The sequence below is a fragment of the Equus caballus genome, chromosome X, assembly GCF_041296265.1.
Source record: "Equus caballus isolate H_3958 breed thoroughbred chromosome X, TB-T2T, whole genome shotgun sequence".
NCBI classification, from domain to species: Eukaryota; Metazoa; Chordata; class Mammalia; order Perissodactyla; family Equidae; genus Equus; species Equus caballus.
The window spans coordinates 6,954,341-6,966,975 of record NC_091715.1 but is presented as its reverse complement, the minus strand read 5'-3'; the positions used below and the strand labels follow the sequence as shown (position 1 = coordinate 6,966,975).

At 45.0% G+C, this 12,635-nt stretch overlaps 1 protein-coding gene across 2 annotated transcripts in view; it reads right to left on the bottom strand.

The window, feature by feature from the left end:
• Positions 1-528: 528 nt before the first annotated feature.
• The window catches only part of WWC3 (WWC family member 3), a 117,152-nt gene continuing 105,045 nt past the window's right edge, over positions 529-12,635 (bottom strand). Inside the window, exons 19-23 of one of the 2 annotated variants that reach the window (XM_023634125.2) lie at positions 10,151-10,315; positions 7,840-7,932; positions 5,882-6,109; positions 5,256-5,383; positions 529-3,327 (exon numbers count right to left, since the gene is read on the bottom strand). In XM_023634125.2, coding sequence (XP_023489893.2) covers positions 3,261-3,327; positions 5,256-5,383; positions 5,882-6,109; positions 7,840-7,932; positions 10,151-10,315 — 681 coding nt within the window. In that variant the 3' untranslated portion in view covers positions 529-3,260. Of the gene's footprint in view, positions 3,328-5,255; positions 5,384-5,881; positions 6,110-7,839; positions 7,933-10,150; positions 10,316-11,926; positions 12,623-12,635 lie in introns of those variants that run through there. The other variant, XM_070258372.1, reaches the window with a different exon arrangement.

Here is a 12,635-nt window from a genome sequence, read left to right as displayed (position 1 = left end):
TGTGATAAGGATACTGCATATATGTTGATTTTTCACTTTCAGCAATACATCCTGAAATATTTATAGCTGAACTGAGGTGTATGGGATTTGCTTCCAAACTCAGGAGGGGAGACAGGTGGAGGTGCAGCGGGAACAAGACGAGCCACAGCTGATCCATGTTGAAGCTGGGGAGGGTGGGGGCAGGGGGCCTGCATGTGTGTTCATTTGACTATTCTATTTTTTTTTTCTGCTTTTTCTCCCCAAAGTGCCCCCCACCCCCCCGGTACATAGTTGTGTATTTTTAGTTGTGGGTCCTTCTAGTTGTGGCATGTGGGACGCCACCTCAGCATGGCTTGACGAGCGGTGCCATGTCTGCACCCAGAATCCGAACCGGCGAAATGAAGCAGAGCATGTGAACTGAACTACTCGGCCACGGGGCCGGCCCATTGACTCTTCTATTTTTATGCCTCCATTTTTATGTTGAAAAAATTATATGCATTACATATTTAAGTCTAATTACATTTTTTTAAAAAGAACCACACATTTCCATTCTGTTCTTAAGGCAAGTTAGTTTAATTTTATAGAAGAAATACTTTCAAACAATAAAAATGACAGAGAGAAGAAGTGACAAAAACAGAGATGAATACTGATTATAACTTATTCCCACAACAGAAGCTTACTCATTTGGGCGGTGACAATTCAGTGATCAGATGAAGTGAAGACCAAATTCCCTTTTACTCGGTGCACTGTTCCTAAAGAACCCTGGTGGCAGATTTCGGACCGTCCCTGGACTAAAATTGCTGACAAAAGATGGCAGAGTTTTCTCATCACAAGGCACGGCTACAGACAAATTAAAATGTAGGATGGAAACACCCCTTAAGACGATAGGACTTCACTTTTCTGACGTGTAGGATATTTTCCGGGGGGCGGCAGTCTTAACTAGTCAGAAGCAGCAAAACCAAGTCATGAATGAGAGGCCAATGAGGGTGTTTCGTGTCCTCCTGCCTGCTTGGTGGCCTCTGTCGCTATCCCCGTGCCCTTGCCGGTATGGACGGCGAGCAGCACAGAAGCCATCACCTCTGCCTCCGTAATTTGTCTGGCTTTTCTTTCCTTGCTTACTACAGTCCCGTTCAGGGGCCACAGCAGACACATGCAGGGAGGCAGGAGAAGCAAATTGGAAAGGTGGCAACACAAGCGCTCCTTGGAGCTGCACTGTCCAGGGGCTGCATTTGCTTCTGGTGGGGCAAAGGGGCGATTTTTGTAAACCCTGGGGTCGGGGAGCACTCCAAGCAGAAATCTGTATACACTGGGCAGCGAACTCTATTTGCAAACCCTCATTTCAGGCCTTTCTGTGTTGGCACAGTGGGTTCTCCCCACATCGCTACTGAACAGGGGTTGGCAGAAGAGCTGCCTCAAGCCAGCAACCCATTCAGGGAGCATCAGGCGGCAGCTGCTGACAAGCAGCACCAGACACTGTGTCCAGGGGCCTCTCCCACCTGCTGCGGGCCGTACGCCTGAGACGAGACATGCGCCCTCCGCACAGCCCGGGCCAATGCAGACACTGCTTCCTTGGAGTGTGACGCTGCAACAGCTGTGGCAGAGAGAGGGCCTGCCAGTATCCCCATGGCTCAGCCATGCTGCCTGCCACGGCGCGTTTCCAGCAAGGACCGGTGTTTGTGTGTCTCCACCTCTGTTGTGGGTATGTATACAGAGAAATTACAAAAACAACAGCAAGACTAGAAGCAGAAATACATAGCAAGAGATAACAACAGTGCAAAAGCATAAAGTTTTCAGTCTTACCACCACTGACAAATTCCATTGTCTGTGACAGGTCGCGTGTCAATGAAAGGCTTCTACAAAATTCATTTTGAATAAATGTAAAAGGGAAGGCAGGTTATGCAAGGGGGAGGGTTATGGACTAATGAGAAGAGGGATGCTGATTAAAGGGGGGGAATTTCCAAAGGAGGGGCAGAAAGATCTAGAAGAGCGAGTTGTTTTCTTTTATATTTCGTGTGACCACCTCATTTACTTCTCCAAGGCTTCATAAAGGAGAGTGCATTTCATATATAATAAATACGTATTAGGCAAATATTTATATCATTTGGCATTTTAAAAGAATAATGGTATATTTTTATTACATAAAATTTTTTTTCTCATGAACTACTTCTAAGATTTCTTAATATTGGGTAGACGCCAGTATGGGAGGGGCATTCTGATTTAAATCAAATGCTCTCCTGTAAGTGACTCGCAGGGTAATTCTAGTTACCCACATATGCTTCCTTCGACAATAAAGCGCCTTCAAAGGTTATCATGGCTATGTCGTACTGCTATATCCATCAGCGGACACACTGGTTCGCTGCAAATGCACGTTCCTGGTCCTCTTCCACCTTCCTTCAGGACAGAGGAGGAGAGCAGGAGTTCCACTGCCACCTTCCCTGTAGGTCATGATCAGATGGCGCGGACTCAAAGGTGGGGCCACCTGTGGTCTGGTGAAGGTGGGCAGTGTGGGCAGTCACCATGGACAGGCTGGTGAAAGCCCAGGAGGCCAGGGGCTCTTTGGCCTGCTTCAGACTCATGGCGAGCACAGAAAGATGCAGGATAAGACAACACAGAAATGAGAGACGCTCAGTGCATGGTCCACACGGGAGGCTGACCTCTGTGATGCACACACAGCACGTGAACTATGACTAAACCACTGCAGATGGTAGCTCAACGGGACTCAAAGAGTGTGAACGTGTACAATATACGTGATAAATGCATGTAGGAGAAACTGATATGAGTGACGAATTTAGCACAGAGTGTTTGCATTTCGGGTGTCAGAAACAAAACCAGCCCCAAAGTTCCATTCTACTGCATGACAAATACTGAAGAAGAAAATTTCAGTCTTAAAATACATCTTAAAGTCAGTATTTTCCTTCAAGGAAAAAAGTACTATAAATAAATTACAATACAGTGAATTTGCCTGAACTCACTTCGTTTCTGTCTTCCAGCCTTTTAGTCAAATAAAACAGCATAAAAACTGTACACTCTTAACATGATAGTTGATCTTTTATAAAATAACCTGTCTTCAGAGATGTCAATTTCACAACAAGGGAAAACCAAGCCCTGTTGCCGTCACTATTATAAAATAGATATGTATAGATAGATGTGTGTTTTTTTTTTTTACAAAATGTGTATATTAATAGCTTTGCACAAATATTTTAAAGACAAATTTAGCTAGTCTAAGAACTTCATGAAAATAAAACAGGCAGATAAATACTTCATGTGTACAAAGCATGACATCAAACATCGTCGGCGGGCAGAGGAGGTATGCTAATCCTTGGTCTTGTAAAAAATGCTATCTTCTCCCTGGGATTGGAAAGAATGACAGGTTAGAAGCTGATATAAATGCAGTGAAACCTGGCAGGGGGCTCTCATATCAATGAAAGCTTTTCTTACTCATAGAACCAATTGAATTTCAATCCCCAACAACACATCTGTTTGTATACAGATTCTCTAAATTTTTTTTTTCTTGGTGAGGCAAGATTGGCTCTGAGTTAACATCTGTTGCCAATCTTCCGTTTTTTTCCCTTGAGGAAGACTGTCACTGAGCTAACATCCGTGGCAATCTTCCTCTATTTTGTACTTGGGATGCCGCCACAGCATGGCTTGACGAGCAGAGTGTAGGTCTGTGCCCAGGATCCGAACCCGTGAACCCTGGGTCACAGAAGCAGAGCATGGGACCTTAACCACTACACCACCAGGCTGGCCCCATAGATTCTCTAAATTTTTTTTTCTGCTTTTTCTCCCCAAATCCCCCCAGTACATAGTTGTATATTTTAGTTGTGGGTCCTTCTAATTGTGGCATGTGAGACACCACCTTAACGTGGCCCTATGAGTGGTGTCATGTCCATGCCCAGGATCCGAACTGGTGAAACCCTAGGCTGCTGAAGCGGAGTGCACAAACTTAACCACTCAGCCACGGGGCCAGCCCCAGATTCTCTAAATTTTAACAGAAGTTATGAAGTCTCACGAGGGCAAGGGTTTGTCTGTCTCCAGTGCCTAGAACAGTGCCTGGTACACAGCAGATGCTCAGTAAATATTTGCTTTATTAATAAATGAATGAAATGTAAACCTATATAAATTAAGGAGTTCTAAATCATAATTGAAGGAAGATGTTATAGTGTTTTATTCTTTTATGATATGGACATGAAAATTCAGGGTATAAAACAATTAAGGCTAAAAGTCAGGCACATATTATTCAGCCATAAAAAGGAATGAAATTCTGACACACACTACAATGTGGAGGAACCTCAAAAACATTACGCTGACTGAAAGAAGCCAGACACAAAAGACCACATACTGATGACTCCACTTAGATGAAATGTCCGGTATCGGCAACGTGGTAGAGACAGAAGGCAGACTGGCGGTTGCCAGGGGCTGGGGGTGGGTGGAATGCAGAGTGACGCTTAATGGGTATGGGGTTTCCTTTTGGGGTGATGGAAATGTTTTGAAAATAGATAGAGGTGGTGGTTGCACAACATTGTGACTGTACTAAATGCCATGGAATTGTTCACTTTAAAATGGCTAATTTTATGCGATGTGAATTTCACCTCAACTTTTTAAAAAGTCAGACAGAAAAGAATATAGATATAACTATGTAATTCTCCTCATATAAGAAGCAAAGCCAGGAACAACTAATCTATGCTATTCAAATTCCAGATGGTGGTCACTCGGGGGTGGAAAAGCTGAAATTGCACATCATGTTGGATTCTCGCCATGTCGAGTTGGTGACAGTACAGACGTGCACATTTCCCTGTGTGTACAGTACGCTTCAATCAAAAGGTAACTAACAAGGCAAAGGTGATATGTGTTTGTGTTTGTGTTTGTGTGTGTGTGTGTGTGTGTGTGTGTTAAGTCACTGCGTTGTCTACAGCAGAAAACACTTGGAAAGGAGCAGGTTATAAAATAGAGTAGTTAGGTAAATTCTATCTATTAGATGAGACTTTATAGCTAAAAAAGGTAACAGATTATGTGGCAAAACAGGATATTTTAATTAAAAAAAAACGAAATGCAAAATTAAACCTACATTAAGATTACAAGTTGCACTTTGGGAAAAAACAGTGCCTAGGAAAAAAAGATAGGGCAACATCAAAATGCTAACAGCAGCGGAGATCTTGTTTTGTTCTCCACTTCCTGTGGTTTTGTTTCAATATTTACTCACTCACATTTTTATAACGATAAGGAATCCTAGTAAAAAGCAAGCAAGCCGGCGGGTGGCTTCCCTCTCTCCCTACCTGAAGGCCTGCACCTGGATGGGCTCTTTGTGGTTCCGCCCGCGCAGCTGGCAGACCCCTTTGGAGGCCTTCTTCAGCATCTTCTCAGCTGCCTGTTCTTGATGGAAGTCAAGTTTGGTCTGTCTTGTCTGGAAAAGCAACATTGGATGAACAAGATGTTTTTACTTCTCATTTTAAAGGAGAATGAACGAAGCCACTCGCAGCTCTGGGGACCCAGTGGGGAGGCCCACTCCATTCACTCCCCCCAGGGAATCTTCAAAGGAGCTTCTCAGGGTGACCGGGGTCATGCCTCACAGACAGGGAACACAGAACATCCCACCACGAAGCGGGCAGTAAGGAATGAGAATGCTGGCAGGAGGGCCCGGGGACCCCTCCTCCAGCCGCCCCCCATGCCCGGCAACTGCAAAGCCTCGAGATGTGTGTTGGTGCCACCACGGACACCAGGCGCCTGGCATGGAGGAAGCAGCCCAGCTCCTTGAGATGAGCATTTGGATCATTTAAATTACAGTTTTATCATCTGAAATGCTTACTCAGAATCCAAGTACAAGTGGAGAAAAGGGCAATGACTGTGACCAGGAAGGCCTGAGAAGCCAAAGGGACCCTGAAGCAGGGCCCGGGCCTCTTACCTGCCTCTCTGCTTCCTTCAGCAGACTCCGGAATCGCTCATCCCGCAGCACCCAGTGAGGGAGGTCGGTCTGGCCTCGGAGCTGGGCGTCCTCTAACCGCTGCCTCAGTTCTCGAAGAGTGCAGATCTCCTCGTTCAGCTGCCTCTGCCGCGTTCGTGACGCCTGGAGATCCAGCTCCAGGTCCAGGGAGGTGCGGGCCATGAGCTCGGCCACGGAGGACCTACAGGACTGCAGGAGACAGCAGCTGTGAGCACACACTAACTAGGCATACGGTGCCATTCGGCCAGCCAGCTCAGGCCTTCTAGAAGGTTCTTCCACAATTAATGGAAGACAGGTGAAGCACAGTTATTGGAGAGGTGTTTCTCTACACATGGCCCAACGTTGAAAAAAAAAAAACATAGATTGGAACTAGATTAATTTAAAACTCCAGTTCAATATCAAGTTAGTGACAGAAAATTGTTTTAATGACAACCTATGTATGGAGAAATAGACCCCTCTCATATGGGACTGGCGGCATCAAAAATGGGCATAATCTTCTGAATTACTATTTGACAATACATATCGAAAGCCAAAAAATGTGCATTTTCTTTGGTTCTGAAATTTCATTTTGACTTGCATTTGAAAGGCACAACTGATGATGTGCAAAAGTGATCCAATTAAGATTTATAACAGAAAAAAACCTAAGTATATACCGAGAGGAAACTGATTAAATAAATTACAAGGCCAGCATAAAATGCAGCCATTGTAAAAAGCTGAAAATATATTGACATGGAAAATCTTAAATGACCCACTGTATAAGGGGGAAAAAGCATGTCATCAACTATATGAGTGATTTTTGTTTAAAAAATTATACCTCCACACCCATTCATGTGCACACAAACACACGCAGGCTCCCTATATAAGCCTCAAGTAAGCAAATCTGCTGTGGTAAGAAAAGTCTTAAGACGAGAAAAGAATTTGCACGTGGAGTTGGGAGCAGTACTTCCCACTCAAAGGCAGACAACCCTGGGAAGGGCAGTTACTGCAACAAAATCACAAACCCATCAGCACATCAGTGCGTTCAGTGGACTGAATAACTCTATCCTTTTTACACACACATAACATTATTTTGCACATACACAGAATTTAAATGCAAATATATGATGTGACTTAGATACGCATTCATTGAGAAGCACTGCTGAATGCACAGCAGAGCTCAGTGGTTCTCAGCCACGGGTGACGGCCCCCCAGGGGACAGCTGGCAACGTCTGGAGACATTTGTGGCTGTCACAACTCGGGGGAGAGGGTACTACTGGCAACTAGTGGGTCAAGGCCAGGCACGCAGCTCAACCTGCTCCAGTGCACCGTCCATAACGTCAACGGTGTTGCTACTGAGAAACACTTCTGCAGCTGTATTACGTCTTTTCTTATCATTCTCAGTTGGCAGCTACTCTCAATACAACTGCCGCATGGAAATCGGGGACCTTTTACCTTTAAAAGAATCCTTTCTTGGAAAAGACTAGGAACCACTAGCTTACAAACTAAAAGCAGCAAAACTTTGTAAATTGGTGTGACGTGGAAAAAACACGTGGTGGGTAAAGGAAATGAAAACCTAGAACGGTCCTATATAGAAGAACTCTACGTTGACAAACAAATCTTCTGAACTATACATATTCCTGTCGGAAAAGAAAACAAATCTCTCACGCAGAATGGTCGATTGCTTATTATTACGTATGTTATTAATTTATTATATTTTTAAATGTAAAGATCCATGAATTATCTTAGATCATGACATTATCTTAGGAAATTAAGAAATATTTGTAACATTTGACATTATATATGCTTTTAAAATTCATACCTAACAAGGAAATAAATATATTACCTTCTAACTAATATTGCCTAAAATATTACCTTTTAAGGGTTATAAAAACAACTCCCAGGGTAAGTATGCGCTGCATATTAGTTTATGTGGCACCCACCTGCTTATAGCGAAGGGTTCGTCTTTCCAAAGTATTTCGGACAAATGGGGACTTCCGGGGCAGTGTTGAACTGTCACTGTCACTGCGATAAAGCTGCACCAAAAAGAATGATGTTCAGAAGCACGTTCTCAGAAAGGCAGTGTTCATTCCCCCTGTGTCCCCTGGACTGGCTCACTGCCTTCTCCTTACAGGTACTCAAACACCCTGAGGACTTTCAGGGCTTTGACCCCAAGACTTCCTGTGTCAGTTAAAACACAAGAGCTTCAAGTAAATCAACAGACAAACAAAAACAAAACCAACCAACCAACCCACCCCACACCCTCCTTCAAGTCCATCAACCAAACCATGTGACGTTCCCAAGCTAACCGAGTCAACACAATCCCTGTCAATACCAACTGCGACCTGATAATACGTGTGACGCTCAGGAAAGCCACCACTGTCCTCGGCAATTTTTCACTTGTTAGCAATCATTCTCATTTGCTCTATTTCTGGCTTGGCAGGAGGTGGGAAAAAATGGCTTTCCAAAAACAGGGACTCGTTCCTGGCAGCAGGACAAGCCAGTACCACTGACACCCACTCTGCTGGGCAGGGGAAAAGGTCTGCTTTTAAAAACAAAAAGAAATAATGCGTTCTTCATGACATTTGGTGCGGGTTCTCACTTCAGGATCAACGTGTATCTGTGTGAAAGCCAAACTCCTTGCCTTCGTGGCCTTACTTTCCATGCCAATTGACCTGAAATACTTCGGAAATACCATGGCACAGCAGTTTACATGCTCCCCCGATCACTATCAACACATGTACAAAGAGGCCTCTAAAAGCGTCGCCAGTAAACGCATGCTTTTATGCAGGGCGCAGAACACAGCACAGCAGCTGGACCCCCTTGTCTGGGGAAGTGAAGGATTTCCTCCTTTACCACCCTATCCTTCTATTCACTAAGCAGCCTTGAGTCTGCTCCGCGGTGGTTTGGTAAGAGTCTAGAATAAGGAAGGGATGTGAGGACAGCCCTGGATCTAGCACCTCGAGGTGTTCAGTTAAGCATCGGCCACACAGGGTTGCAGCCTGATGGGGTGGGAGTGCCTGGGCCTGACCCTGTGCTACCCAGGGCAGCCTTGACTGGGACTAAAGGATTAACTTTGCCCCAAGAAAGGTTTGGTCCTTGCCCAGCTCCTGGGAAGTGACCTGTAAGCTCCCGGAATGTCCTAAGTGTCTTTGTTTACCTGGGGACCTTGGGCCAGGCCACATGGTCTCTGCTAATGATGTGATTTACGGTGGGGGCCCCGGGCCATCAGCTTGACCTCTGGAGGGGCCGGAGACTAAGGTGAGCCATGCAGGCAATGAGCTATACAGTTCTCAACATTAGAATCATCTGGAAGCATCCCAAAACTCTGATGTCCAGGCCCACTCATGACCAGTGATGAATCTTAGGGGTGGAACCCAGGCACCAGCATTTTGTGAAGCTCCCCAATGTGATTTGACTGCAAGGTGTGGCCAAGATTGAGAACCACACAGCATCTTCTGCCATCACCCTCGGGGTGCGAAATTACATGTGGGGGAGTCAGAACCCACTGCCTCAGCACCTCGAGTCTTCAAGGCTGCTTTCTTCCCTGGGACCCCCGACAGAGCTACACTTCAGGACTTCTAACCAACCACTCAGTGACCCGACTTCTCACTCTCAACCCAATTCAGGATATTCCCTGTTCCAACTTGTTATTCCTTAGCCTGATGTAGAACTGATCCACTCAGCTTCCCGAGCACAAGTTGCTGCACACACAGGCAGACCTGAGAGATATTGCACGTTCGGTGCCAGACCACCACAATAAAGTGATTGCACGAATTTTTTGGTTTCCCAGTGCATGTAAAAGTTATGTTTACACTATACCGTAGTCTATTAAGCATGCAATAGCATTATGCCTAAAAAAGCAAAGTACATACAGTAATTAAAAAATAATTGATTACTAAAAAACGCTAACCATCATCTGAGCCTAGAGTGAGTCATAATCTTTTTGCTGGTGGGGGGTCTTATAAAAAATACAGTATCTGCGAAGCACAATAAAACAAGGTATGCCTGTAGAACACTGAAGATCTGGGGAGAAATAGCTTAGAATCCTGAGTAAATCCAGAGTCAGACATGCACGGGGTGAGGGGGGAGATGAAACCACACCGATTTCATATCCACACATGCATAACACTCATTTCTTGTATTATTTATGGAAACACATACGTCTTTTGGTATAAATAGTAAAAATAGAACACAACAAAGGGGAAAAAAAAGAAAACACTCCAGACGGGCGGCAAAGGAATTCCAACTTACTCTGCAAACATACTGGCTTCGTGCTCCGGGTGAGAAAGTCTGCGACCGGACAATTGTGCTGCTCCGAACGAATGGCGACCCGCGGGCCCTCCGGCTTGGCCTCTCCTTCGGAAGACTTGCTACTTCTTCTGGGAAGAGATCTTCTGTGTTGGTTTCCTTATCAACCTAGATAGTAGTTCATTATTACCATGACTTTTTCTAGAACATAAGCAATAAACTTCATGTGAACCGTCCTTGCCTTCTCCTCCTGGAGTTCTAAGTGGCATTTCATACTTAACATGTCCAAAACTGAATTTCTGATGTTTCCTCCCCTACACGCACGCCTCCACCTCTTACAAGGATCTCTATTCTCCATTTGTTTACATGAAAAACATTTTCCTGTCATCCTGGATTCTGCTCTCTTTCCCACTCCCCATATCTTGTCCAAGATCAAATCCTGCTGGCTCCATGGTGGAGATTAAGCATGTTTTGACCACCTGTCGCCAGCCCTCCATCTGGTTAACATCATCGCATACCCGATTAGTGCAGTAGGCTTCTCCCTAGTCTCCTCAGTTCCACACCTCCTTCCCCCTTTAATGTCTTCTCAACACAGCAACCAGGCAGATCCTGGTAAAACTGAAGTTAGACCTGGCAACCCCACTTCTAGGCATATACCCAAGAGAATTGAAAACAGGTGTTCAGACAAATACGTGCACACCAACGTTCACAGCAGCATTATTCCAACAGCCAAAAGGTGGAAACAGCCCACATGTCCATGTACAGATGGAAGAATAATAAAAATGTGGCACACCAATGCAAGGGAATACTCCTTAGCCATGAAATGGAGTGAAGAACTGACACACACTACAACGTGGATGAACCTTGGAAACATCATGCTGAATGAAAGAAGCCAGTCACAAAAGGCCACGTACTGTTTGATTCCATTTACACGAAACATCCGAAATAGGCAAAGCCATAGAGAGAGAAAGCAGACCGGTGGCTGCAGGGGCTCGGGGAGAGGGGATGGGGAGTGACTGCTCGGGGTGAGGGTTTTACTCTGCGGTGACAGGAACGTGCGGGAACCAGATAGAGGTGGTGGCTGTACAACACTGTGAACGCACTAAACGCCCCTCAACTGTTCACTCTGAAATGGCTCGTTTCACTTTATGTGAATTTCATGGCAAAAAATTATTTTAGAAAAAAAAATCAACAAAAAGCCTTTAAGTCAGATCATGTCATCCCTGGGCTCAAAACCATCCACCAGTTTCCCAAGCATCTCAGAGAAAATCAAGAGTCCTGAATGGGCCTTACATGACTAGCTCCTTCACTCTTTCTGTCCTCAGCTCTCACTCCCCCACCCATGCCGCTCTCGACGTGGTTCTCTTGCCAGCCGCCCACCCCCGGCCTCCACTTGCAGCTCCGGGAATGCTCGCTCGTCCCAGGCTGTGCAAGGCCCCCAAGCCTTTTTCCTTACGGCTTCTACTCAAAAATCGCCTTCTTGGTGAGGCTTCCATGACCTCTCTCTCCTCTTTATTGTAAAAAAAAACACATAACAGGGGCCGACCCTGTGGCCGAGTGGTTAAGTTTGTGCATTCCGCTTCAGTGGCCCAGGGTTTCATCAGTTCGGATCCTGGGTGCAGACATGGCACAGCTCATCAGGCCACGCTGAGGCGGCATCCCACACAGCAGAAATAGAAGGACCTACAACTACAATATACAACTATGTACTGGGGAGCTCCAGGGAGAAGAAGAAGAGAAAAAAGAAGACTGGCAACAGATGTTAGCTCAGGGCCAATCTTTTTTTTTTTTAATTTTTATTGAGTTAATGATAGGTTACAATCTTGTGAAATTTCAGTTGTACATTAATGTTTGTCATTCGTGTTGTAGGTGCACTACTTCACCCTTTGTGCCCACCCCACCTTTACCATGGTTGCCACTAATCTGTTCTCTTTGTCTACATTTTTAAATTCCTCACATGAGCGGAGTCATACAGAGACTGTCCTTCTCTATCTGGCTTATTTCACTTAGAATTCCCTCAAGGTCCATCCATGTTGTTGCAAATGGGACGATTTTGTTCTGTTTTATGGCTGAGTAGTATTCCATTGTATATATGCCACATCTTCTTTATCCATTCATCTGTTGATGGGCACTTAGGTTGCTTCCATGTCTTGGCTATTGTAAATAATGCTGCAATGAACACTGGGGTGCATAGGACTTTTGGAATTGCTGACTTCAAGCTCTTTGGGTAGATACCCAGTAGTGGGATGGCTGGGTCATAGGGTAGTTTTATTTTTAACTTTTTGAGGAATCTCCATACTGTTTTCCATAGTGGCTGCGCCAGTTTGCATTCCCACCAGCAGTGTATGAGGGTTCCTGTTTCTCCACAACCTCTCCAACATTTATTACTATTAGTTTTAGATATTTTTGTCATTCTAATGGGTGTAAGGTGATATCTTAGTGTAGTTTTGATTTGCATTTCAGCTCAGGGCCAATCTTAAAAAAAATA